Source organism: Syngnathus acus, chromosome 2 (genome assembly GCF_901709675.1).
Source record: "Syngnathus acus chromosome 2, fSynAcu1.2, whole genome shotgun sequence".
NCBI lineage: Eukaryota > Metazoa > Chordata > Actinopteri > Syngnathiformes > Syngnathidae > Syngnathus > Syngnathus acus.
In genome coordinates, this window is record NC_051088.1 from 17,071,884 (window position 1) to 17,095,111 (window position 23,228).

A 23,228-nucleotide genomic window follows, 5' to 3' on the forward strand; every position below is an offset into this window, starting at 1 on the left:
TTTAATGACTTGTGCAACCAAAAGATTTAAATACATTTGAAATCAAAAGAAATGAATACAATGTAGCTTTCCAAATTTTCTAAAAGGCCGTAGAGTGAAATATTTGTTCATTCATCTTCCAGACTGTTTATCCTAACGAGGTTTGCCTAATTCCGATGGCAACTTATTCAATTTTCATGCAGCATAACTGGTAAATTCCTGTTCACCTTGTTTGCTAGGATGAATTTATTAACCAGAGTCTGCAGACCCCAAAGCTCTCCTGGGTTTATATTTAATGAGTATTTTCTTAATGATTTACAGACCTGGAGCAGTGTTTAAATGAGTCGTCGGAAGACCATTGAAATAATCCAGTCTCCTCGAGATGAAAAGCAAGTTTGGAGCTTACAATCTTTCACTTTGGTCCTATAGGACTGCTGATTTTGAACTTGCTCTTTAAAAACAGTGACTCCATTCCAAATGTTGACCAACTGAGTCTCATAGAATGACCCCAAAAACATTGGAAAAACAAGCGGGATATTGGAGCAGTTACACATTGACTTCCACTTGCATAAATAACCTCAGCACAAGCGCTACACCACAACGGCAGACACGAGAGTCTTCTCTCTCGAAGTGCGGGACAAGGCCTCAGGTGAGATCTGCTTTACTGCCAAAATGTCAGATTTGTTTCATCATTCGTAGGTAGGCACTACTTTCATCATCGGCGTGCAGTGATTCGATCTTCTTTGTGATTTTCCACATTTGTGTTGCATTAGAAAAAAGCAAACAGGACTGACCTATAAACGGAAGATCTTCATTTTGCATGAATTGTTATTTGACTTTTGGCCTCGTACCTGTCAGTCAGCAATTGCCATGATATATTTGGCATCATTTTTACTAGCGTAAAGAATAATTGTCTGAATTGCAATGTTGGGCAGCTTACATCCATAATGTAATTTATTTCAATTCATATAACTAGTTACTTGCATTTAAAAGTAATACATTTACTATTGTTGTCTGTGTAGAGTAATAGGTTACTCAAGTTTAAATGACTTTTATTCATTGATTGAATCGTGACATTTTATAGGAAAGATTTGCATAATATTAACACTGGTAGTCTAAATATTAAGCTTGAGGGAAACAATTAAGTCACCCTAAAAAAAAAAAAAAAGACTTTTTTTGGTGCTTTTGTCATTTGTTATCATCTGCATATCAATACCCAGAAGGTTAATATTTTTACATTGATTTGGAATTTGAGATTTAAGTTTAACTTTTCAGTTTTCTGGCTAACAGCTTTTGTGTGTGTGTGTCCTTTTAAGCAATGGCACCATATCCAAGTCTGGCACTCTTGCTGATGTGTTCCGCGACATGCTGGGGCGGTAAAATCTTTGTCTACCCCACCGAAGGAAGTCACTGGATCAACATGAAAATTCTGCTGGAAGCCCTTCATTCTCAAGGCCACCAAATCACAGTGTTGCGAACCTCAACCAGCTGGTACATACATGAGAAGTCTCCCCACTACACCTCCATTACCATCGAGGTGAAGCAGTCCAACAACATCGAGAGCCAGAATAGCATGACGTCCTTCCTGGAGAGGTCCATCGAGATTCAGCGGCACAAAGGCTCGCTGTGGGCTTTTGTGGAGTTTTACAGGAACATTTTCAACTTTCTCGAGGAGACCCATATATCTGTAGCCCATATGATGGTCAGCATATTTGAAAATCAAACTCTAATCCAGGAACTGAAAGAAAGTAGATATGATCTTTGTTTGACAGACCCGGCCTTTGTGGGTGGGGTGCTAATGGCTCACTATCTGGACCTCCCCATGGTCTTCAATGTGCGCTGGATTTTTAACGGAGAGGCTCACTTTGCCGTTGCGCCGTCTCCTCTGTCCTACGTTCCTCAACTGTTCTCCCTTTACACGGACAAAATGGACTTCTTCCAAAGAATGAACAATGTCTTCTATCATGGTATTCTGATCTACATGCACCATTTTGTGGCCAACCCGCCTTACCGAGACGTGTGCAATCGCTACTTAGGAGGGGACGTCAGTCCCATGTCTCTCATGCAGGGAGCCGATATCTGGCTGATGAGGGTGGACTTTATCTTTGAGTTCCCACGCCCCACCATGCCCAATGTGGTCTACATCGGAGGGTTTCAGGGGAAGCCCTCCAAACCTCTGCCGGCAGATTTGGAGGACTTTGTGCAGAGTTCTGGAGAACACGGAGTGGTGGTTATGACTCTAGGAACCAAGCTGGGCGACCTGGGTCCTGAGCTATCTGAGATCATTGCCTCTGCTTTTGCCAGCCTCCCTCAGAAGGTCGTGTGGAGGCATATCGGGGAGCGACCCACCACTCTGGGAAACAATACCCGACTGGTGGACTGGTTGCCTCAGAACGACTTACTGGGCCATCCCAAGACCAAAGTCTTTGTAACACACGGGGGCACCAACGGCATCTACGAGGCTATCTACCACGGCGTCCCGATTTTGGGGATTCCGCTTATCTTCGATCAGCATGACAACATGGTGCGGATGAAGGCCTGGGGAGGCGCCGAGATTGTGGATGTGGCGGCTCTCGACGTGGAATCTTTCACCGCTTCCTTGAGGAACATTGTCGATCCCAAGAAGTCTTACAAGCAGAACATGATCAAACTCTCCCAACTTCATCGCGACAGGCCCATGAAACCCGTTGACACTGCTGTCTTCTGGATAGAGTACGTCATGAGGCATAGAGGTGCCCCACATCTGCGCACAGACTCCTATAAGTTACCATGGTACGCTTATCACTCCTTGGATGTGATCGCTGTCCTTGCGCTCTTTTGTTTTCTACTCGTTGCATCAATGTGGGTTTCCTGTAGATGTCTCTGTAAGCGCTTAGTGAGGTCCAAGAATTCCACATTCAAATCCAAGAGACAGTAATTCCTGAAAAGAAGCCCCACAAGGAAAGTTTGTGACTTGTCACATTCACATTATGACTTTTGCCATAAGAGTTGTCTGAAGCTTTGTCCATGTATAAAGCTGTAAATGCAGCTTTTGGAACCTTAGCCAACTTAATCCAAATCTTAATATCACTATATGTATGCGTGTAGTAGACGGGGGACACCCTGAACCGGTTGCCAGCCAATTGCAGTATTGCCTGTGTCAAATGTGTGTCCGGATTGCTCTAGCATGGAATATGAAAGTTGAGAAATTCAAAAGTTAAGAGTCGTCCTCTGCTGGCTGATTGGGGGAAGTGACAGAAAATAGGGTCGAGAGGAGGCACATCACATATACATATATACACACACGCACACGCACACGCACACGCACACACACACACACACACACACACACACACGCACACACGCACACACACACACACATTCATTATTTTACAAGGTGAGTTTGAGGGTCCTACATACATAAAATCACAGCAGTGCAATGTAGTGATGGTTTTATTTTATAATCTAAAATCGTTTTTTCTACTGAACGTCAATGAATTAGTTATGAAAAATGAGCCACTTTACCTTTTTTTTTCATGATCCAGCTGTGGAAGTTTAAGATGTTTAAGATGTTTAAGATGTGAATGCCTCATGTATCCGAGGCGCTGTCACAGGAATGAACTAATTAACAGATGAACACATTCATACACCAACGGGATAATATACCTTTGATCATCGAGCAATAAGCATCGAGCAACAGGCAAAACAATGATATGCTAGATGGCAGAAGAGACATCAATCAATCAATCAATCAATCAATCAATCAATCAATCAATCAATCAATCAATCAATCCGTTTATTTGAGCTATGTGCAATGTTACACTTACATCCAATATTTTCATTACATTGTAAAGAAAGGAGCCCAAATGGAGTAGGCTGAAGCTGGAAGCTTCTAAAAACCCACCCCAGGGTTTTACACTCATTAAGAAAAACATTTCGTAAACATACAATAAGCAGTAAAAAAATAGTACATTTGTTTTCTGCCACATAGAATTCATTATCAAATAAACATTTAATCTTTTTTTTTTGTGTATAATTTTGTGTGTAGTTTGAGAAAAGTTGTCAGTGTGTTTTTTGTCTGAGTGGGTGTGTATGCGTCCATATCCAGGCCCACATCCACATGACCAAAGTCCTTCCTAACATTGACAGTTATTGTCTAGTTCTAGACATCAAAATGTCAACAACACCAATCGCCTCCAAAACAGGGCTGTTCTCTTTAAATAGCAGTTCAAATTGAACCAGAAAATGTTGAGAGTTCGCAGGGCACACCATGATGCGTGCAGAAACAATGAGTTTTTTTTTTTATCTACAAAATAGTCATTGTTTCTTTCAAGGCATAGCAACGTCTCAACCCGCCAGCTTCTTGCGTGGCGTTACCATGGCGATCAGTCAGGGTCTGTATCCTCGAAGAGCCGGGTTGGTGAACGGCGAGTAGGGGCAGTCGCTGTGGCAGATGCATGAGTGGATCACCATGACCGGTCGCCGTCGCAGGTTGCCGGCAGGGCAACGAAAGGTCACGTCGACGGTAGATGTCTGCGATGGCATGCAGCAGCGGGAGTCGGTGCAAGTGCCGCAGTACCGCGGCCGGAAGGTGCGTGTGCTGCTGCAGCCTTGATGGACCAGCCGAACGGGTCCAGGTGCCATGTAGCTGACCGTGCACTTGCCCTGCTGCCCCAGCTGGTTAGTCCAGCATAAACAAATCAAATATATATTTTTTAGACCAGGAGGCATTGTTGTTTTGCATTGTTTCGGTATATACTGGATTCATTGTTTGGACTCACCGTGGGTCCGCTTGGCGTGGTCAGATGCGCATGGCAGGGTCGCACTTTACATAAGCGAGTCTCAATTTGTAGCTTACACGCTGGATTGTGGTTGGAAACCCGTGTGGAGATGCCCGTCCCGCAGCTCTGGGAACACGCACTCCACTGGGTGCTCCGCTCCGTGCACATGGAGGAGACCGGCACCGGGATCGGTGGCTGCGGAGTGTCTGCTCTCATAGCTGTTGGAAAAATCAGAAACAAAAGGCACAAAAATCTGTATCTTGTGGCATTGGCAACTTCATAGTATTTAACAAGCAGGTTGGAAGAATTTGACTTATGTAACACTGCGCATGGAAAATAAATGAGCTTATTTTCCGGCGTGTGGAGGTAGTCTGTAAAACTTGATCCGACTTAATTCCGAACATATTTCCCATGCTGCATGTTGTCATTTCTCTCCAAATATTTGCAACGTCCTCCCTGGTGGCGCCGTAATTGCTCGTCCATATGACGACTGGTCATGTCTGCACGTTTTTAACAAGGCTGCGTCTGGCCAAAGCAAGCCACAATTCATCGGGGAGGAAGGCGCAAACGGTTCTTTTAATAGCGCTTCATAGCAACAAGCAGCTGTGTAGAAATTAAACACTAGTGGATGTTATTCTTTTGTATGTGAAAAAGATAGAGAGCGCCACAAAGAAGGGAAATGAAGCCACTATAAAAATATTTGAAACTCCAAACAATGTCTGACTGTTACTAAGTGCAAGTAGGAGAACATTTCCTTCTTGAATATTTGCTCCACGATACCTTCATGCGTGTTTGTTTTGGCAGAAACTATCCGAACTCAACCCATTCTAACTCTTTGTGATTAAAAAAGGCCAATCCCCTAAAACAAGCCAGAGACTAAGTGAGTCACCAGCATGAAGACTAACCAGCAAGAGACTAAGTGAGTCACCAGCATGAAATAGTTGAGCTGCATGAGCTCTTGGAAGGTGGTCAAAAACTACACCTCCTTATTTTTGCCATGAGTCGAAGATGAATCATCTAAATTTGATTAAATATGACTCCATGATGTCAAATTCTTAACAATGTCCACCATTGCAGTGTTTTCCAACCTTTACTGAACTGAAACACTCATTTTGGTATATATAAAAACTTTCCTGGCACAACACCAAATAAAATGCAAAAAGTGAACTGAAATAATGACACTCTTGTTTCAATTTACTCACAAATGTACTTAATTAGTGTGAAAGCAATGATGCTATTATTCTGTTGGGTGAGTGACAATGGGTTAATTCAGGCATGTCTAACTCCGGTCTTGGAGGGCCGCTGTCCTTCCTGTTTTATTCGTCTCAAACACATCAGATCCAAATGATCAGATCATCAGCAAGCTCTGAAGAATCCCGATGTCATCTGATCCGAGCCCACAAATTATAACTGATTATTTTGCAGTGCCTGATCAAATAACAAATAACCAATTTGTGCACAGATATATACATGCTTTATATTTGAAAACATAAAGTCAAAAGAAAATCTGCAAGGGCAATTTTGAGAATGGTGACTATAATTACCTGTGATGGCGTCTTGAAGCACAGAGTTGTCCAGGTTTTCGCACACCCACTCCTTGCAGCACTTCCCCGGAAGCCGAACATGTTGCGGGTGAGGACAGTCCGCAGTGGGGGGACGGAAATTCAGCGGACAAGCGGGCACGCAGCTGACCCCGCCGCCCCTGCAGTGGCAGTGGACGTCGCATGAGGGCTGAAAGGATTGGCCGTCCTGGTAACTGATGCCGTTGACTTTGCAGGTCAGATCTTCCCGAGCTAGAAAGTACAATTGGTTGGAAAGTCTTTTAGCAAAAGTGTTAAATGTCACACCTAAACATTTGTTTGTTGATGACATCAGGAGCTCTGACTCCAGGACTGTTCATAGGGAGCGACTCACCGACGCACTCCCCAGGGCCCCCGGGGAAGCTGGCACTGTAGTCGCATGTCAGCCCCTGCCGGCTGTCGCACGGGAACTTCTCCGTGCACGGCTGTCCCTGCAGCCGCGCGCACACCATGCAGCACCGGCAGCCGTCCGCCACGAGTGGGACTCCGGGGGGACACTTGGGGGCTGATCGGGGGCAGAGGCACGGCACGTCACACAGCTGACACAACACCTGCAGGATGACACAAAGGCTTCTGATCATTCAAAAAATATATACGTATATATATATATATCAAAACAGATATCAAATTGTCTCCACTGCTTCACTTTCTTCAAAAACTGTTGGGAATTAAGGAAGTTTAACTACGAGAAATAGAATTTTTGAAAATCTCTACTTCAATTGAATACAATGGCACCTTGAGCGCACTGACTTATGGGTTTAGCCGTCACCTGACCTAAGAGATATGAGCAAAATGTGAGTCACAAGTGCACTTTAGACCCGAACTGCTAGATGGCGGCATCAACTCGCATTGGTTTCCCTGCAGTACAAGGTCAATCTCAGTTGATCACGAGAATTCATCAATTGACAATTTGTGGCCGAATTGTTTGGTGTCAAACTTTTTTTTCTTTATTATTATTTTTTGGGTTATTATTCTGCAACAGCAATTCAGGAATGTATTTAGCTCCGCCCATCATGAGGTAAATTGCGTCATTTATGTTACATCACTTCATGGAGAGCCATCAAGTGGGCCAGTGTCACATGTCGACATGAAAAACCAAATACTGAAAAATACTGAAAAATGCTAAAGGGGCTGACAGGCTTCATCAACATTGCGTCCTCTCCTCTCATAGTTGCTTGACTAAAAAATCATTTTTTTTTTTTAAACAAAAAAAAGGCTCACCTGCGAGGCCACAGCAAGCAGCAGCACACAATCACACAGTAGTCGGTCCATGAGGATGAGAGAGAGTCTGCGTCCGTCTCGGGTATGCGTCTGTCTCCGGGCTGTGTCCGTTTCACCCGCCTCTGGCCTGCTGCTGACATTTATAAAGTCAGCACTCTGATGTCATGCTGCCGCGATGACTACCGTGTAAACAGCCACTGGAGCAACATCAGAAATGTTTCACATTCCTTCTCCACCAGAGTGCCCTCCCTCTCTTTCCAGCTGTGTGATGTTCCAGCTTATGAAACGAGGGGAGACACGGGTACGGTGACGATTCCAGTCTAATTGGCGGGGGAGTTCAGAACGCCGATGTTTTTACACACGTTTCCACTATTCCATTCCTCAAGTTATCCAGACGTAACCGAGATTGATCCACGTGTCTTCCGCCTGCTTTCCACGACGAGGCTGCTGGCGACTGCCGTCATCTTGTCCCACAGAAGAAAAGAAACCAGCCACATGGGAGATACAAATATTAAGCAAAAAAAAAAAATCAGACTGATCAGAACTCTATATTTTACTGTATGTAACATAAGTCATACTCAGCTCTTCTCTTGACTTGTCAGTACGGCAGATTATATCTTGACTTTTGAGAAGTGTTTATTAAAAAAAAACACACAATAGAATTGTATTTAAAAATGAATACGATGAATGAACATTAGACAACAGAGGGGAATTTAGGCAAGTAGGTCACTTGTCAAGGAACGTAAACCATTTCTAATTTTTCATGTCAACACCTAAAGGTCGATTAAAAAAAAAAGAATGAGTTCACGTTCAACACCGACTCGACCACCCACATCATCCATCGCTTGAATATCCACAACGTGTACAATGTTCACAAATGCAGTCAAGTCAAAAGGTGGCGAAATAAGATTCTCTGGGTGGGCAGTGACAATACGACTTATAAATAGAACAGGAAGGACTGAGTGAGGGGTATTAAGAGTACATGGGCAGGTGGGCTCCAGGTGGGAAGCCAGTCTGGTGTTACCACAGTGGTTGCATTCTTCAGAAGCTGTTATTTTTCTTCCCTGGCCACTTCCATAAACAATCGTGGCTGCATGCTTTGAATTGTAAATGTCAACACTTTGTCAACCATCTATGGACAAACTCGCTTATTCAAGACTACGCTGTTGTTGTCTGTGTAATTTTGACAGCATTTCTCCAAAATAAAACCTTTTTTAGCATCATTATGAACTTTTTCTGTGTGTGGCATAGGACATATTCCACCGGATGCAGTTTGGAACATAAATACTCAGTTTGTGTGTCTGGACTTGGTGTTTTGGTGCCTCTTGACCTTTTGCCAGTAACATTCCAGCACCATGTTGACTCTGAAAAGTACATTTTGTGCACCTCTCAACATTTGAGACCTTCCAATGTTCTGATTCGTCAGTTTGTGGTTTCCGGACGGTGCCAAGAAGCTGTAACCGAGACTTGTGCCTAAAAGCAAACAGACGCAATTAATAGACAATGTCTGACACACGGGGCGGACGCAGAGTGGCTCGGAGACTGTGAGCTTTGCGTGACGTTTTGGCGCCCGCTGATGCTTTTCCACAGGGATCCTCCAGACCTGGCACAGGTCCTAACCTTCAGCCAGTATGAGATGACAGCATTTTTCAAAAATGCTTCTTTTGTTGTGCCAGCCCACCTGGACAACATTTACAGCATTTACTGCAATACGCTTTGCAGCTTTCTGGCAAATATGTTGACCAGTCTTTCCTGGCATTTGATGATTCAAAGCACATATTCTATACCAGGGAAATCTCACAGAACACCACCACACAAAAATCTTGTCAAAAAAGTATACTATACATTGATACGAGTCGTTGTTTGCCCGAATTTTTCTTTTCTTGAAGAAAATAAATCAGGATACGTCTGCATTTTAAACCCCAACAGCGAGATGGCGCTAGCAAACTTTTGTTATTGTTAACCGGTGGTCCGTGGCCCTCTACTGGTCCTTAGGGGTATTGCAAGTGGTCCGTGAAATTGGAAATGGAAAACAACTGTAACCATTTTAAAAATAAAATGGATTCATTATTTAGATTAGATTTATTTTCCAGCTAATTTTGGGAATCATTTACCCATCCAAATTATGTCAAATGTAGCTGATATTCCCAAAATAGCCACAGATGCAAATAAATAGCTTGTATGGGTCTATCCTCCTTCAGTGCAAAATAAAATAATATTCCGGCAAAGCAGTGGTTCCCCGAGTTGCATCTTGGTTATAATGGTGGTCCCTTGGACAAAACCAGTTGAAATTCCCTGCTTTACAACATCTGGCCAGTATTAGTTCATATTGGTTTCCTTTGCAGTGGAAGGGCAACATCAAATGGTGGCGCTATGCAAGACACCACCGAAGGACAATGCATTAGGTCCAGTTCTGGTTTGCTCACACATTATAGTACACATAAAAAATGGCAACTCAAGTCTGACTCAGGTCAAGTCAGATGACTTGAGTCCTCCATCTCTGGCTATTGTATCAATTTTTTGCCACATTTTTGTTAGGTGAATTCTTGTTGTAATGCAAACCGTGCTTTGGCTCAAATGGACGGGAAACAGACTCTGTGTTTTACATTACAATGTTCCACTTGAAGAAATCGCTTTTTAATTGAGGTGGGAGGAGATTGAGCGTTATTGTGGCCAACAGAACGGTCCAACAGCTGTTCTTTTTCTCCCGAGTTTGAAATGCACATGAATTCCATTTATGATGTTGCAGTGACTCATGATTCCAGGCAGGATTGAGGAGACGATGGTCATCGCTGCATCAACAAGCCCACAAGAGGTCATTGACTGGACTCTCCAAATCGGTCTCTTTTAACACCCGCCATGTCAAATAGTTTCCTCTTAAAACAACATTTTTTTCTCTGATCAACATCCTCTCTGAGCCCAGTGACTAGACATTTCAAGTCCCTCATCAGACAAAAATGTAGAGAAACAAGCCCTGTGTGAATGGTACTAAAAAGCCACGTGAAAATATTCATGTTGACGCTGTCCTGCCACAGCAAGGCAGCTCCAGGTTTGAATCACCATCAGTGGCCTACCACTTCAAACAGATTTCTCTTTTTTTCATCCCTTTTCTATTCAATACAGAGCAGTGATTCAACTGAAAAATGATTTAATATAAATGAACTCATCATTCAAATTCCTTGGCTGATGCAAAATCATTTGTGCCTAGCAACAAGTGCAAGGGTTATAGGTCACGTTATAGGTGGAAAAACGTTTTGAAATCATTTACTGTCAAGTTATGTCAATGTTTCACCCAGTGTTTGCTTAAACTTGAAAAAAGCCTGGTGTGAAGAATGCAAAGGGACAACTCCAATCTTCATTTAGTTTTCCTTTAATTAGGTTCAGTTTACATTCCATTTAGGTCCCAATTAAGGTTGTAATGTAGATTGTACTTCAGACCAGGCTTTTTTTTCAAGTTTAAGCAAGAACTGTGCTACCAAACATTTCTCCTTTGTTCATTGCTCCCCATGCCATGCAGGCTACAGGAAGTAGGGCTCAAAGGTTGGACTGTTTTTGTCTGACAGTTTAATTTTTCTTTGCGCATGCAGGTTGGGAGGTTTGGAGCTGATTGCAAGTTGCCTGTTTCGGAGTGCCTGTTTGAGTGAATGTGGCTTTCACCTCTGAGTTGACATGACATTTACCTTGGTCTCTTTTTCTTATATTACATTTTTTTACAGGGGTGTGTAGACTTTTCATACACACAGTAAACTTACAGTGCTTCACTTTTTCCATATTTTGTGAATGTTGCAGCCTTATTCCAAAATGGTTCGCATATATTGTCCTCACATTTCTACATACAACCTCACAAAATAATAATTTTCTGACTTTTTTTGTTACTTTTTTCTCATCTCAGAGACAAAATACCTTGTAAGAACTTTACATTGAAATGATTTATTTTGTCATTTACACAACATTCAGTCCACCTATAAACATTTTGATGGTTGAATCATTTCAACTTCAATGTCATGAGTTCCCTTTTTTTTTTTATGTCACTCCAAGAAGAAAAGTTTGAAAAGTTAAATGTTTAAGCAGCTGGAAAACAAGGCCCGTTTACGTAACACACGTCGGAAAGCTTTCCACTTGAGTATTTTTGTGCAAGAATGACGTCATTGATGGTAGCTTCAGACAACGGTGCTTGAAAGTTTTTTTAAACCTAACAAATCCTTTTTACACATCAACATTAAAAGGATTTTTGTGTAGCATTGTAAGTAGTGCATCACAAAAATGGAGGTGTTGATTTTATTGCCAACATTGATTTTAGGTAGCAACAGAATTCACAGTGTATTTAGAAGTACAAATACTTGTGTAAAAAAATCCTGTGCATGGATTCACCTCCTTTAACAAAGTAAAAAACAAAACTAATCTAAATTTACATTTTTAAGACACTTTAGACATTACACTTTACTCAAGTATGTCTTGTGTCAACCTAAAAAGCTTCTGACATCAGAAATGCTCCTAATTTGTGAGGGAACAGAAAGTTGTGGAAATAACGTATTATGTTTAACTGTTGCCAGGCGCAATTTCGATGTGCAGTTAACATGCTAGCTGTGTCTTCACCAGGAAATCTTTTCTTCAGATTGTCCACTTGAGTTGATGCGCGAGAGCGCCTCGTTGTCGGCAATGAGTGTGTATTGAGAGTGTGTGTGTGTGGGGGGGGATCCAGACATGACATCAGTGTGTGTACAGGGGCTTTGAGGGCTGACGTGGTCACTTTATAACACCTTATTGTCGTATCCTGGAACATTCCAAGACGGATGCTGAAGGAAGTAGCATCCATTTTTCAAGGTCCTAACAGTGGGCTTTGATTGACACTTGTGCAGGGTGTGGTTTTAGGGTTAGGGTCAGGGCTAGGGCATTGGACATGGCCACAGCGCCTGAAAGCTTGATTTTCACAATTTTGCAGCCTCATTTTATAGCCATGGTTTGTAGAAATTCAAATGAAATACAAATTAATAATAAACTAATTACTTGAAATGTCATTCATAATGTCTAAGACAATATTTCTCTAAAGCTGATGATCCCTAACTTGGCTGTTTTTTTTTTTTTTTTAACACCACGTGAAGTTCCAGTCATTCCAGCTGGGCGTGTGAAAATGCCACCATGCCGCCGCAGGAACGCTCGGAAACTTCCTGACTGACGTACACGTGGGTCAAGGACCTGGAGGTCATGGTCGCTCGAAAGACAGTGAGGACAGCACCTGGCCCCAAACGTACATTCATATCTTATTCTCACTGCAGCATTACTTCTTTGATAAGAATTCTTCGATTTAAGCCCTGAAGAAAATATTACTTGTCTTTTTGTGGCCACAATGTAATACCCCAGCATCTCCAAATATTCTAACCTTTTTTGTTTCTGTTTTAACGTGGAGAAAAAAAAATTGGAGTTATGCACCAGATGGATGCAGCAAACTTCATAACAAGCAAAAAAGCACTTTCCAGTATTACCTTTCCTAAAAGCAAAAAAGAGCCATTAGGCTGCTTCAAGTTTACTGTCCAATTAAGCATGCAGCAATTAATTAACCCCATAAGCAATCAATGAGCCTTGACTGAGTCATAGTGGCATAATTCGGCTGATCCTTTGCGGGACTGATAAGTGACCAGTTAAGGACTTTCTAGTGACATAAGCACTGGCCACTTATATACTGCATCTCCTGATAAGACCTGTTAAATTTTAATATGAATTTGTCCTCTTGAAACCAATACACATACATCTACTATACAGGGTCCATGTATCTAATCCCACTCAAAAGTATTAAAAGCATTCGTATTTTTTCCTCTCTTTCATTCACGTACTTGTTCGTGGTTGTACAGTTCATTCTAACACAAATTGTGCCTCGTCACACTCGCTTGACCAGCTCCATACGTCTTTATTATACTTCCCCCTGGTGGAAAAGGAGACCCACTGAACTAAAGCGTTCATTATACAGTAATTGCAGGAATTAGAAAGTGCTTTTTTTATTTAAAACGCATTACGACAGTTTTGAGCAGTGTTTTTTTTTTCTAGATTAGTAAATTAGTCAATACCAGCCACAAAATTGTATTTTACACACACGTTTTATCCATCTTGTGGTTACAATCGCTCACTTCCCCCCTCTTGTGTCTTGGGCTCCCTAAATATGTCCAGAACGGAGGAACAAAAATAAATCCAAGCTGATATTCAGATATTTCGGATTATGAAATGCAAGCTTGGGCTTGCCTTTCTGTTTGAGCAATCCGAAACTTGACAAATGTGTGTCTGTCAAAGTGACTGACCAAAGTGGCTCCTTGCCACAATGCTGACATGCAAGATATTTTACAACCATAAGGTATTGTGCTGATAAGGAATTGATGATGATTTTTGACCTCATACATGTCATCAGAGTGCACTATGCCCTTTCACATTTGATTATAATTAGGCTCATCAAGTACGCATGATGGTATAAAGCTGGTGTGCACCTTATTTGGGTTTCTGATCAAAGATGATTCCCATCATGTTATGTACATCTAGATGTGTGAAACAAGTCAGGACAGAGCACCTTTTGTTTGAAGCAACCCACGTTTCAAGTGAGCAATAGTTTGGGACGGACATGATTAAATGAGATGCTTTTCAAGGCCTTTACTGAAGCCTCTTTCCGTTTTTGTTTGTTTCTGGGTGTTTCTCCAGTCTCCTGTTCAGCGGGTGAAATGCACGGTGGTTGACTTGGCCAGTTCTTACTCGTGATAAAGAGAAGCTCCTTCCTTAGTTGGGATGCGATCATCAATAGCTCATCTCTTAACTTCTGTGCAAAATATAGTCTGGCCTTTTGATTCTCTTTTCCTAGTTGAGTGATGTGCATCTTTGGTATGGCATGTACTGTAGATTTCTTCTTTCAAAGTCTTTAATGATAATTGCCACTCATCAACTAATTCAAAATCAGACTACAACAAAACATCAGTTTCCCATTTGGATCATAAGCAAAAAATGTACATTCTCAAATTTCAATTGAAGTAAATTCAAAGGACTGTTTGGAGGCAATTCACCTCACACAGCATATTCCTTAGGGAGGCTAATAACTTAAGCGTAAGGCTTAAAACACCCATGAAGTTATGAGTCTGTTTTCTCAGTGGTTCTGCTTTTGGTTCTGCTTTTGGTTCTGCTTTGCTAAGCGGTGCAATTTCGCAACCCGGAAGTAGGTGTGACGTCACGACGAGCCGTCACAAAGGCGTGTCCTGCGTGTGTGGATTCTGTTTAGTGTATGCGCGCTCACGCATAGATTTATGAGTGGCGCTTCATGCGGTGGCCGTCCGCTTCTCAGACAGCTCAACGTCACACTTCAGCAGCATGTCTGAGCTCCGTAGCCGGCAGGATGTCTTCGCCAAGCCCAAGGTACGTCCAGTTGGGCTCCGCTGGTGTCCGAGCGCGGAAGTGGACGTGAATTTGACGCACTTTTTTACGCACGGCGCGAGATGACTAGTGACATATTTAACGCGAATCACGTCTGGAATAACAATACTAGGGATTTTTACTGTATTAATTTTGTACATGCAGTTGTTATGTTCATCCTCATCTTAAATTACTCTGAAATGCCTTGTCAACATGTTGCCACGTGTACTTTAGTGGTGTGACAATTCATAGGTTAATTGACAACTAATCAGTCTTCAGATTAATCGACAACTATTTTTCCAATCGAATCATTTGGATACCAGATTTAACTGTTGTACAAATCCTCTGATTCCAAACAAATTTTCTTTCATTTCTTTTGTCCACCCAAAAGCAAAAAAAAAAATTCATTCATTCATTCATTCATTCATTCATTCATTCATTCGTTCAAATACTGAAAGAATATTGAAGTGATGTTTACAAATTAGTATTTCACGCACACATTAAAAATTCTTCATGTATGTATGATGGGCACAAAAAAATAATCACGTTATTTTCGGCGTTCAATACATATCTTTTTCACCTAATTGTGTAACAGAATATTTGCGACTAATAACCCGGGTGCTCACCCACAGGTTGAGCTTCACGTGCACCTCGATGGAGCCATCCGACTGCAAACAATTCTTGATGTCGCGAGGTAAGTCACTTTAAGCCTCAACTTCATTGTTATTCTATGTTGTCATAGAAATAAAATCTACGTGTTAGACAGGTTTAATGACAAGTGCCACAAGAAGGTGACTGTCTATTAGAGCAGTTGTCAAACATTTACACCAAGTACCACCCAAAAAATAATTAGCTGGTAAAGTACATAGACCCCACCAGAATTTCTTGTTTCTGCAATCCCGCAAGTTTCAAAGGCCTCCTTGAAAGGAGGTGCAAAATATTACATCACATGTAGTTTTAATCCCAGCGGCTGGTCACATAGGCTACGTTCTCACTGGAGGCTGTGTTGCCCAATTAATTTTTTTTTTTTAAATCCCAATTTTTTATATTCTCGTTCACATTTTAAAACAACTGTGATGTGTATATGTTGCAAAATATGCTATATAAATAAAGTTGCATTGTATTGCACATGTGTACAGCGACAATGAAAGGCATCCTATTCATTGTATTTAAAATAGATTTGATAAATTGATGTTACGACGAATAAGTCGTCCATTTTGCTTGAATCTTTCATGCCAAGTCCAACGTTGTATTTGCCTCCTCCATCCAAGATTCATCTCAATAGGTTTTTGGGCAGTAATAAGCCGCATTGATTGTTTTTATTTGTCTTGGCAGGAGACGCGGCATTCCTCTGCCTGCCACGACAGTCGAGGATCTGAGGCTGCACATCGTTCTCCGGAAACCGGCCACGCTCACTGAGTTCCTGGGAAAGTTTGCAGAGTACATGCACGTTATTGCGTGAGTGCTTGCATTTCTTTCGCTCCTCACGCAACTTGAAGGTGGCATTTTTGAATTAGAATAGAAATAAATGGCAGGAATTGACAAACAATGGGAACTTGAACCTATTGAGTTTATTATTTATTATTGAGTGCGTTAGCCTTTATTTTGAAGAACTAGTTCATTTCCTCTGCAAGTCTATTCATGATTAATGACGATGATATCTCAGCGTTCAAGAGTCACAGTCCACCTCTCCAGGGTGAACGTTCACTCACGCAGGCTGGTAATCACACACGCGCGTCATGGATTATCACAACGTCTGGGGAAAGGGCTTCATATGAAATAATATGCATCTCATTAGTGATTCGGTCACCATGGCAACCAAAGCCCCTACGGGATGACTCCATCTCACGGCTGTGAAAGCCGCAACAATGGCGAGCCCCTCCGTTGAATGGGACCTCTGCGCTTTTGACAATATCTGGAACACGCCAGCTCATACACTGTGCAAACGCCGTTTCTAATATTTAGAGAGCTGAGTGAGACAACAGTTGGCTTTCAACGCAAATACGAGAAGCCGCATTGCTCGGCCTCTGTCATGTGACACCGCCGGAGCCCAAAATGAGAGAGAGTGGAGGATACGTGAAATAAACGTCAGACCTTCTGACAAGCTATCCAACTATCTTCATTTAATACACCACAATAATGAGTTATTTAATTTTCTAAGTGATAAGGTTTGGGGTTTGTTGACTCAATTTGAATTCGGGACCGGTTTCTTGTCAGTTAGCCATGCAAACGCAAAGCCATTCCATAAAAGATGCTGACTTTTGAACTTTGCGCTGGTTATAATCCAGTTCTTCTTTGGCCCCAGAGATTAAATTGTAATTTAATTGCATGTTATCATAATAATTGTTAATAACAACCTGAGCTTGGTGATTGCCCCACTCTCGTGATATTTTACTCTTCACATGTTTCAACTTTGTTGTAATTGGGGTAATAAATATGCCATTCATTATTTTTCAACGATTTAGCATAATTACGATGCGGACCGTGCCGCCGCCTTGAATGATTGCCGATTTAGAGAGCTTCTGTCGTTCAGGTGAGGCATCAGCAGCAATAGCACATCATTGAGTCATGGCCATAAAGTTTATCAGCAGCATCGAAGGCCACAGTCATGTTTTTTTTTGTTTTTTTCCCCGCAGTGGAGACCGAGATGCCATAAAGAGACTCGCCTTCGAGTTTGTGGAAGACAAAGCTAAGGAAGGCGTGATTTACGTGGAAGTCAGATACAGTCCGCACCTTCTAGCCAACTGTCACGTGGATCCCATCCCGTGGAATCAGGCGGAGTACGTTCCGGCCTTAGTTCCTTCAACCACAAGTCATCGAGTTGATTTCACAATGATTTACTTCTTGACTTCTCAGGGGTGATCTGAGTCCGGACGAGGTGGTCCGACTGGTCAACGAAGGCCTCAAAGATGGGGAGAGGGCCTTCCATGTCAAAGTCAGGTCCATTCTATGCTGCATGCGCCACATGCCAAGTAATGCATAACTGCTCACACTCCAAACTGCCTTGTAAGATAAGCTTCTGATTAGATAAGCAGGAGCAACTTACACAGCTCAATTTTTTACAAACACACTACTGGAGGTGGTTAAAGTACTCACACTACTTAAGTCCAAGTACAGATGCTTACAGTGGAAAAAATTCAACTCCTGTTTTTAAAGAACTAAAGACACAATTATTTAAAGCAGGAATATTTCTAATGTATAATATGCATTTTTGGGTGTACAAGGGAGATGAAACATTTAGTATATATAAATATGGGTTCCCTGGATGGCAAGAAATATTTTCCAAAGTATGTCTTTTTTTGACAACATTGCTATTTTATAACACCCCTGCCTCCGATTGTCCTCAGAAAACATCACATTTTTGGTGTGCGTATAATACATGACATTGCTGCCTTGAATGATTGAGAAGATTTTGGGGGATGCATTTTATACCCGAGAAATTATGTGTTGGAACTAAATCCAACATGCATCATTCTGACGAGTGAAAAGTTCTAAAAATGGTGACCTCATCAAAGATTTCAACTGTTTAAATTGCAACGTATTTTGTAATATCTGCACGTGGGGACAGATCAGCTTTGTGAAAAAAATTGAAGTCTACCAAATTGTGACATTGGAGGTTCCAGACCAATGTCAGCCATATGCAATTAGAATATTTTATATTTGTCAATGCTCCGTAGCTCATGTAGACAGTTGACACCCGAATAACAGTTAGGCTCAGGAAACATGAAGTCATGTGAACTTTTTTGTTTTGTTTAATTCCGGCAGCTGCAGCTTCCTGTTTTGCCAATTTTCTTTTGTATATTACACTCATAGGATGTCTTGTTTTGTACTATCACACTGCACGTGGTCCTGTAGCTTTGTGCGGTATTAGGGTCATTCCAGAATTGAATATTTTGTTTGTTGTTTAGCCTGAGACAAAAAGTAGTAGTAGTAAATGTCGTTTCTAAATATTTAAAATGTCACGTAGGGCTTGAGCACAGTTTTAAATGAGCGTTTTTTTGTTTTGATTTTGTTAAAGTGCGTTCATTTTGAATTGTACAGACTGGTCAGCGGACGTGGTGGAGCTGTGTAAGAAATATCGCCACGAGGGAGTGGTGGCCATCGACCTGGCGGGTGACGAGTCGCTCAACTGCGAGGCCTGCCCAGGACACAGGAGAGCCTACGAGGTGGGTCATTCTACATTATGTAGCAGAGTGGATGTTAAGTGCCCTGAAATTTTTGATTCAATGCTGATTTTGACTGAAGACATCCTGTGACCTTTTACAAAGACACTTGGAAACTGAGTGTTATTTGCTAATATGTTGTGTGTTGGATTCCGTTAACAGGAAGCAGTGCGCTGCGGGATCCATCGAACAGTTCACGCGGGCGAGGTGGGCGCAGCCTGTGTAGTCAAGGAGGTACGCCATTGGATGGTTTCAACTGTGGCACATTCCCGACAGAGGCGGAAGAACGTTTTCATACTTTCAGCTGAACACACAAAGCTTAATAGTCATGATAAATTTGAGCAAACGTCTCCATGGCAGACCTTTCATTTTACACGAGACAAAAAAAAAATTGTTTCATTAACAGGACCAAAAAATTTGACAAAAGAGCTGTAGCACCAACCTGTTAACTGCCACGGATGGCAGTTGCTGTTACACTGTTGGGGAGAGATACAGTGGTGCCTTGAGATATGAATTTGATTTACGACCACACTCACATCTCAAATTACCTTTCTCCATTGAATGAACGTAAGGACCAATAATCCATTCCTCTTTCCCGTTTGATGTTGTTTACGCCCTCATTTCACCTTCCAGGCTGTGGAGGTTCTGAAGGCTGAGCGCGTGGGGCATGGTTACAGGACCTTGGATGATCGAGTGCTTTACAAGCAATTATTGGCTCAAAACATGCATTTTGAGGTGAGTCCAAAATGCTGACTGAGGGAAAAGGTAGTTAGAAGGGAGGATGAGGGGAACAAGACCAACAGAACCGGCAAACTAACTTCCTAACAAAACAACGGGACTGACCGACCGACACTGACCGACAAAGCCGTGAGACAAGAACACATGAAGACATCAACCACCCGACCGGGAGTGACACGCAGACACGACGGGATTTAAATACAAGACAGGTAACGAGAGGCGGGTGACTGTAATTAGTACATTGATTGCGAGTAGACACAGGAAGGGAGGGGCGAGTACACAGACGCGGACAGTAACCATGACAACCTACACATAATAAAACAACTGGGGACAAGACGTGACATCGTGCTTATGTTCCCCTCCCCTCAATTTTCTTTTTCAGTATTTTGGTTTTTACTCTCACAACTATAATCATAAGTAAAATATAATAACAGCAACTTGTTGGAATAAGTGTCAATAATTTATATTTTAACATTATTCCAACTTAAATCAATGTTTTTTTTTTTTAAATTATTCTTTTTTTTACATTGTGTATGAGAGCATCTCATTCATGTTTGAGCACATTTTTCTGGTGTATGTGAATTTCAAAATATGACAACAAAGCAAGTATTATTTGGAATCCACCTTCCAGCATAACCAGGCTGTAATGGATGCCAAATATAGGAGCATTTCACAATTGTATGAGGATAAAAAAAAGGTCACACGGTGTATGAGAGGCTTTCAACTCTATATGTGAGAGTTAATGGCAAATTGTGTCCCCAATCTATCCAGGTGTGTCCCATCTCCAGCAAGCTGACGGGCGCCTGCGATGCCGACTTCACCAAACATCCCGTCGTCACGTAAGCTCGCCTTCCATTTGCCAAAATAGTGCTAGCGTGTGTGTGTGTGTGTGTGTGTGTGTGTGTCTGTGTTAATGCGTGTGCGCTTGCTCATTTTGCAGGTTTAGGAGAGACAAAGCCAACTACTCTCTCAATACAGATGACCCGCTGATCTTTGGCTCCACCCTCCAGTTGGACTACTCGGTTGCACAAGAGCACATGGGCTTCACTCACGACGAATTTAAGAGACTGGTGAGGGCCTTTTGCACTACTCACCAAAATGTACTAAAAGTTCAAACAAACTATACTTGAATATATATTTTAAATTAAACCGTTAAAGTTTTTAAGTTGATGCAAATGTACTTCAAACATATGTATAACCGAACTACTAAAAGAAACAATGAAACAACTACAAACGATGCAAAGTTTGGGCATTCATTCTGTAGTTTTCTTCTGTACCGCTAGAGGGAGCCTGTGCACCACCTTTTGCAAATCCCAGTGTCTGAATCTGACACAATCTGATCTTCCTGTTTGAAGCCTCGTCCTCTTGGCGTGGTCATTTGACCTGAACTAAGGAATTATGTTGTTCCTTTCACAGATCAATGATTCCTCAGCTTTCATGAACACATTCTCTTGGAGTCTTGACTCTTGTTTGATGTTTAGTTGCCTTCACTGTCACATCTTTCAACATCAACGAAGAGAAATAGAACTTCGAGGGTTTCTTCGGCCCTTTTGAGTGTTCTTCCTGAACCTACACACTAATGTGTTATACTTTCTACCCGTTTTGTTCTGTAGAACATCTGTTCCGCCTCGTCTTGCTTCTTACCTGAAGAAGAGAAGAGCGAGTTACTGGGCAAACTCTACAAGGCCTACGGGATGATCCGGAACACGGCCTTCTGAAGCCTGACCTACCAGCTGCCAGCTGCTCCCGAACCTTAACCTTTACAGCCGACACACGAGAATGTCTTAATCCTCTTTACATCACTGCAACCATCTCAAGTGTGTACGATGTTCTTACCTCAGTTTACAGGATTTGCTACCGCTGCTTGGAAACAGGTGCAGATGTGTGTTTTTTTTACAACAGTGTTGTTATGCAGTATTTCAAAACTATGCATGCGCACGTTTGTGCGTTTACATCACGTGACATGTCAGGGATGCATGTGATACCTCAGCTCTCGACGTACACAAACAACGGGCCATTGCTCATGTATTCACATAAATGCCACGTTGTTCCCATGACAACTGCAATGTGGAAAGCGATGCGGTGCGGAAGATACCATTCACTGTGGAAGGGGAGTTGGAAGGATCCAGACCAAATAGCCTCAACAGGATTTTTCTATTTTTTTTTTTAAATCAGATAGAAAGAGTATTAACCCAAAAGGCTCACTCGGTGCTGTACTCCCAATTTTCACAATAAAACTTGTTTTTTTGTGCTGTGTATATTTATTCATAAACATCATTTCTGATAATTGACCTCCTCATCGACAATGCAACAAACTTCTTATCACAGTTGTGTGCAACCAACTTCATGTTTTATGCAGTTTGTCTTCAGGTGGGAGCGGGGGCTGAAGCAGACAATAAAAGCGCTCACAGCTCTGAAGATAAAGTTCTGTTTTCTCTTCACAAATATTTATTATCTTAATTAAGAATGAGACATTTTAATCATGTGTATGAGAGAATTTCAATTGTCATTCATTTAGTTTTCACAATTACCGCTCAACTGATGTGTGCCGTACAGATCTAATTAGAGTCTATGCAAATATCAGCCAAACATTTCTTCTGCTTGGAAATCAGATCATGATCACGCCTTTAATTTTGCCGTAGCAAATTTGGTAGAACCCACTGACAAAGCAAATGTTGGTGATTCTACTGAAAGGCCCAACAGTTTCCTATAAAGTGTTGCTCAATTTAAATGTGTTGTGCAGTTACAAGTACATTAACGAACCTAACGACTCATTAAATCCATGATACTTTATACATTCGCAATAATGAGGAATTAACTGTAAAGACGTCTTGGGTTAATAAAGAGACCATTTGTAATGCATTAAGATGCATTCATATTAATATTTAAGCTTTAGGAGAAAAATCCCTATACATACTGTTTCATCCAATTGTCAAATTAGCGTCTTTAGCATTGCTGCAAATCTAAACTTTTGGGGGCATAAAGTGCCAAAAAATATAGTATACTTAATAAAGAACAATTTTTCTTTCTTTTTTGGAAACAATTATTACATTTAAAATGTCAAAAATTCAAATAGTCATATCAGATAGCAAAATTTTCAAAAGGAATTTTATCTTTAGCCAGCTAACTGAGGAGCAGCTATTAGTTTATTCATTTATGTCTGTTTCAATATGAAATGATTAAACAATACAATAACATTGATCGCAATAATAATCCTTTGAACATACACCCCCCTTGTATTTGATCTTTTACCTAAACCTAACAGTAGATCAAATTAAAACAAAACAAAAATGAAAAGCTCCCACAGCTTTGCAGACAAACTGGAATACAGGGGGGGCCTTGCAGGGTCCTCAAGTAAACATGAGCTTTGTGTTGCCACTTAATGTACACAAAGTTCCCTAATATTT

At 41.6% G+C, this 23,228-nt stretch overlaps 3 protein-coding genes and 1 long non-coding RNA gene across 4 annotated transcripts; 2 read left to right on the top strand and 2 right to left on the bottom strand.

Moving 5' to 3' along the window:
- The first annotated feature begins 474 nt into the window (after window positions 1-474).
- Window positions 475-3,215, top strand: LOC119133603 (UDP-glucuronosyltransferase 2C1-like). The gene is made up of 2 exons (XM_037269606.1): window positions 475-628; window positions 1,296-3,215. The coding sequence occupies exon 2, from the start codon at window positions 1,298-1,300 to the stop codon at window positions 2,894-2,896; it is 1,599 nt and encodes a 532-aa protein (XP_037125501.1). The 5' UTR covers window positions 475-628; window positions 1,296-1,297; the 3' UTR covers window positions 2,897-3,215.
- Window positions 3,216-3,405: 190 nt separating this feature from the next.
- ccn5 (cellular communication network factor 5) lies at window positions 3,406-7,805 on the bottom strand. The gene is made up of 5 exons (XM_037269638.1): window positions 7,541-7,805; window positions 6,654-6,870; window positions 6,284-6,532; window positions 4,740-4,957; window positions 3,406-4,635 (listed from the first exon to the last, which is right to left on the bottom strand). The coding sequence occupies exons 1-5, from the start codon at window positions 7,589-7,591 to the stop codon at window positions 4,348-4,350; spliced, it is 1,023 nt and encodes a 340-aa protein (XP_037125533.1). The 5' UTR covers window positions 7,592-7,805; the 3' UTR covers window positions 3,406-4,347.
- A 6,949-nt stretch (window positions 7,806-14,754) lies between these two features.
- On the top strand, window positions 14,755-22,071 carry ada (adenosine deaminase). Its single transcript, XM_037243801.1, has 11 exons — window positions 14,755-14,923; window positions 15,553-15,614; window positions 16,256-16,378; window positions 17,557-17,700; window positions 17,777-17,892; window positions 18,962-19,086; window positions 19,246-19,317; window positions 19,717-19,818; window positions 20,593-20,660; window positions 20,762-20,891; window positions 21,435-22,071. The coding sequence occupies exons 1-11, from the start codon at window positions 14,879-14,881 to the stop codon at window positions 21,537-21,539; spliced, it is 1,092 nt and encodes a 363-aa protein (XP_037099696.1). The 5' UTR covers window positions 14,755-14,878; the 3' UTR covers window positions 21,540-22,071.
- LOC119117505 lies at window positions 21,979-22,939 on the bottom strand. The gene is made up of 2 exons (XR_005096537.1): window positions 22,581-22,939; window positions 21,979-22,481 (listed from the first exon to the last, which is right to left on the bottom strand). It is a non-coding gene; the product is annotated as an uncharacterized LOC119117505 (long non-coding RNA).
- Between the last annotated feature and the right edge of the window lie 289 nt (window positions 22,940-23,228).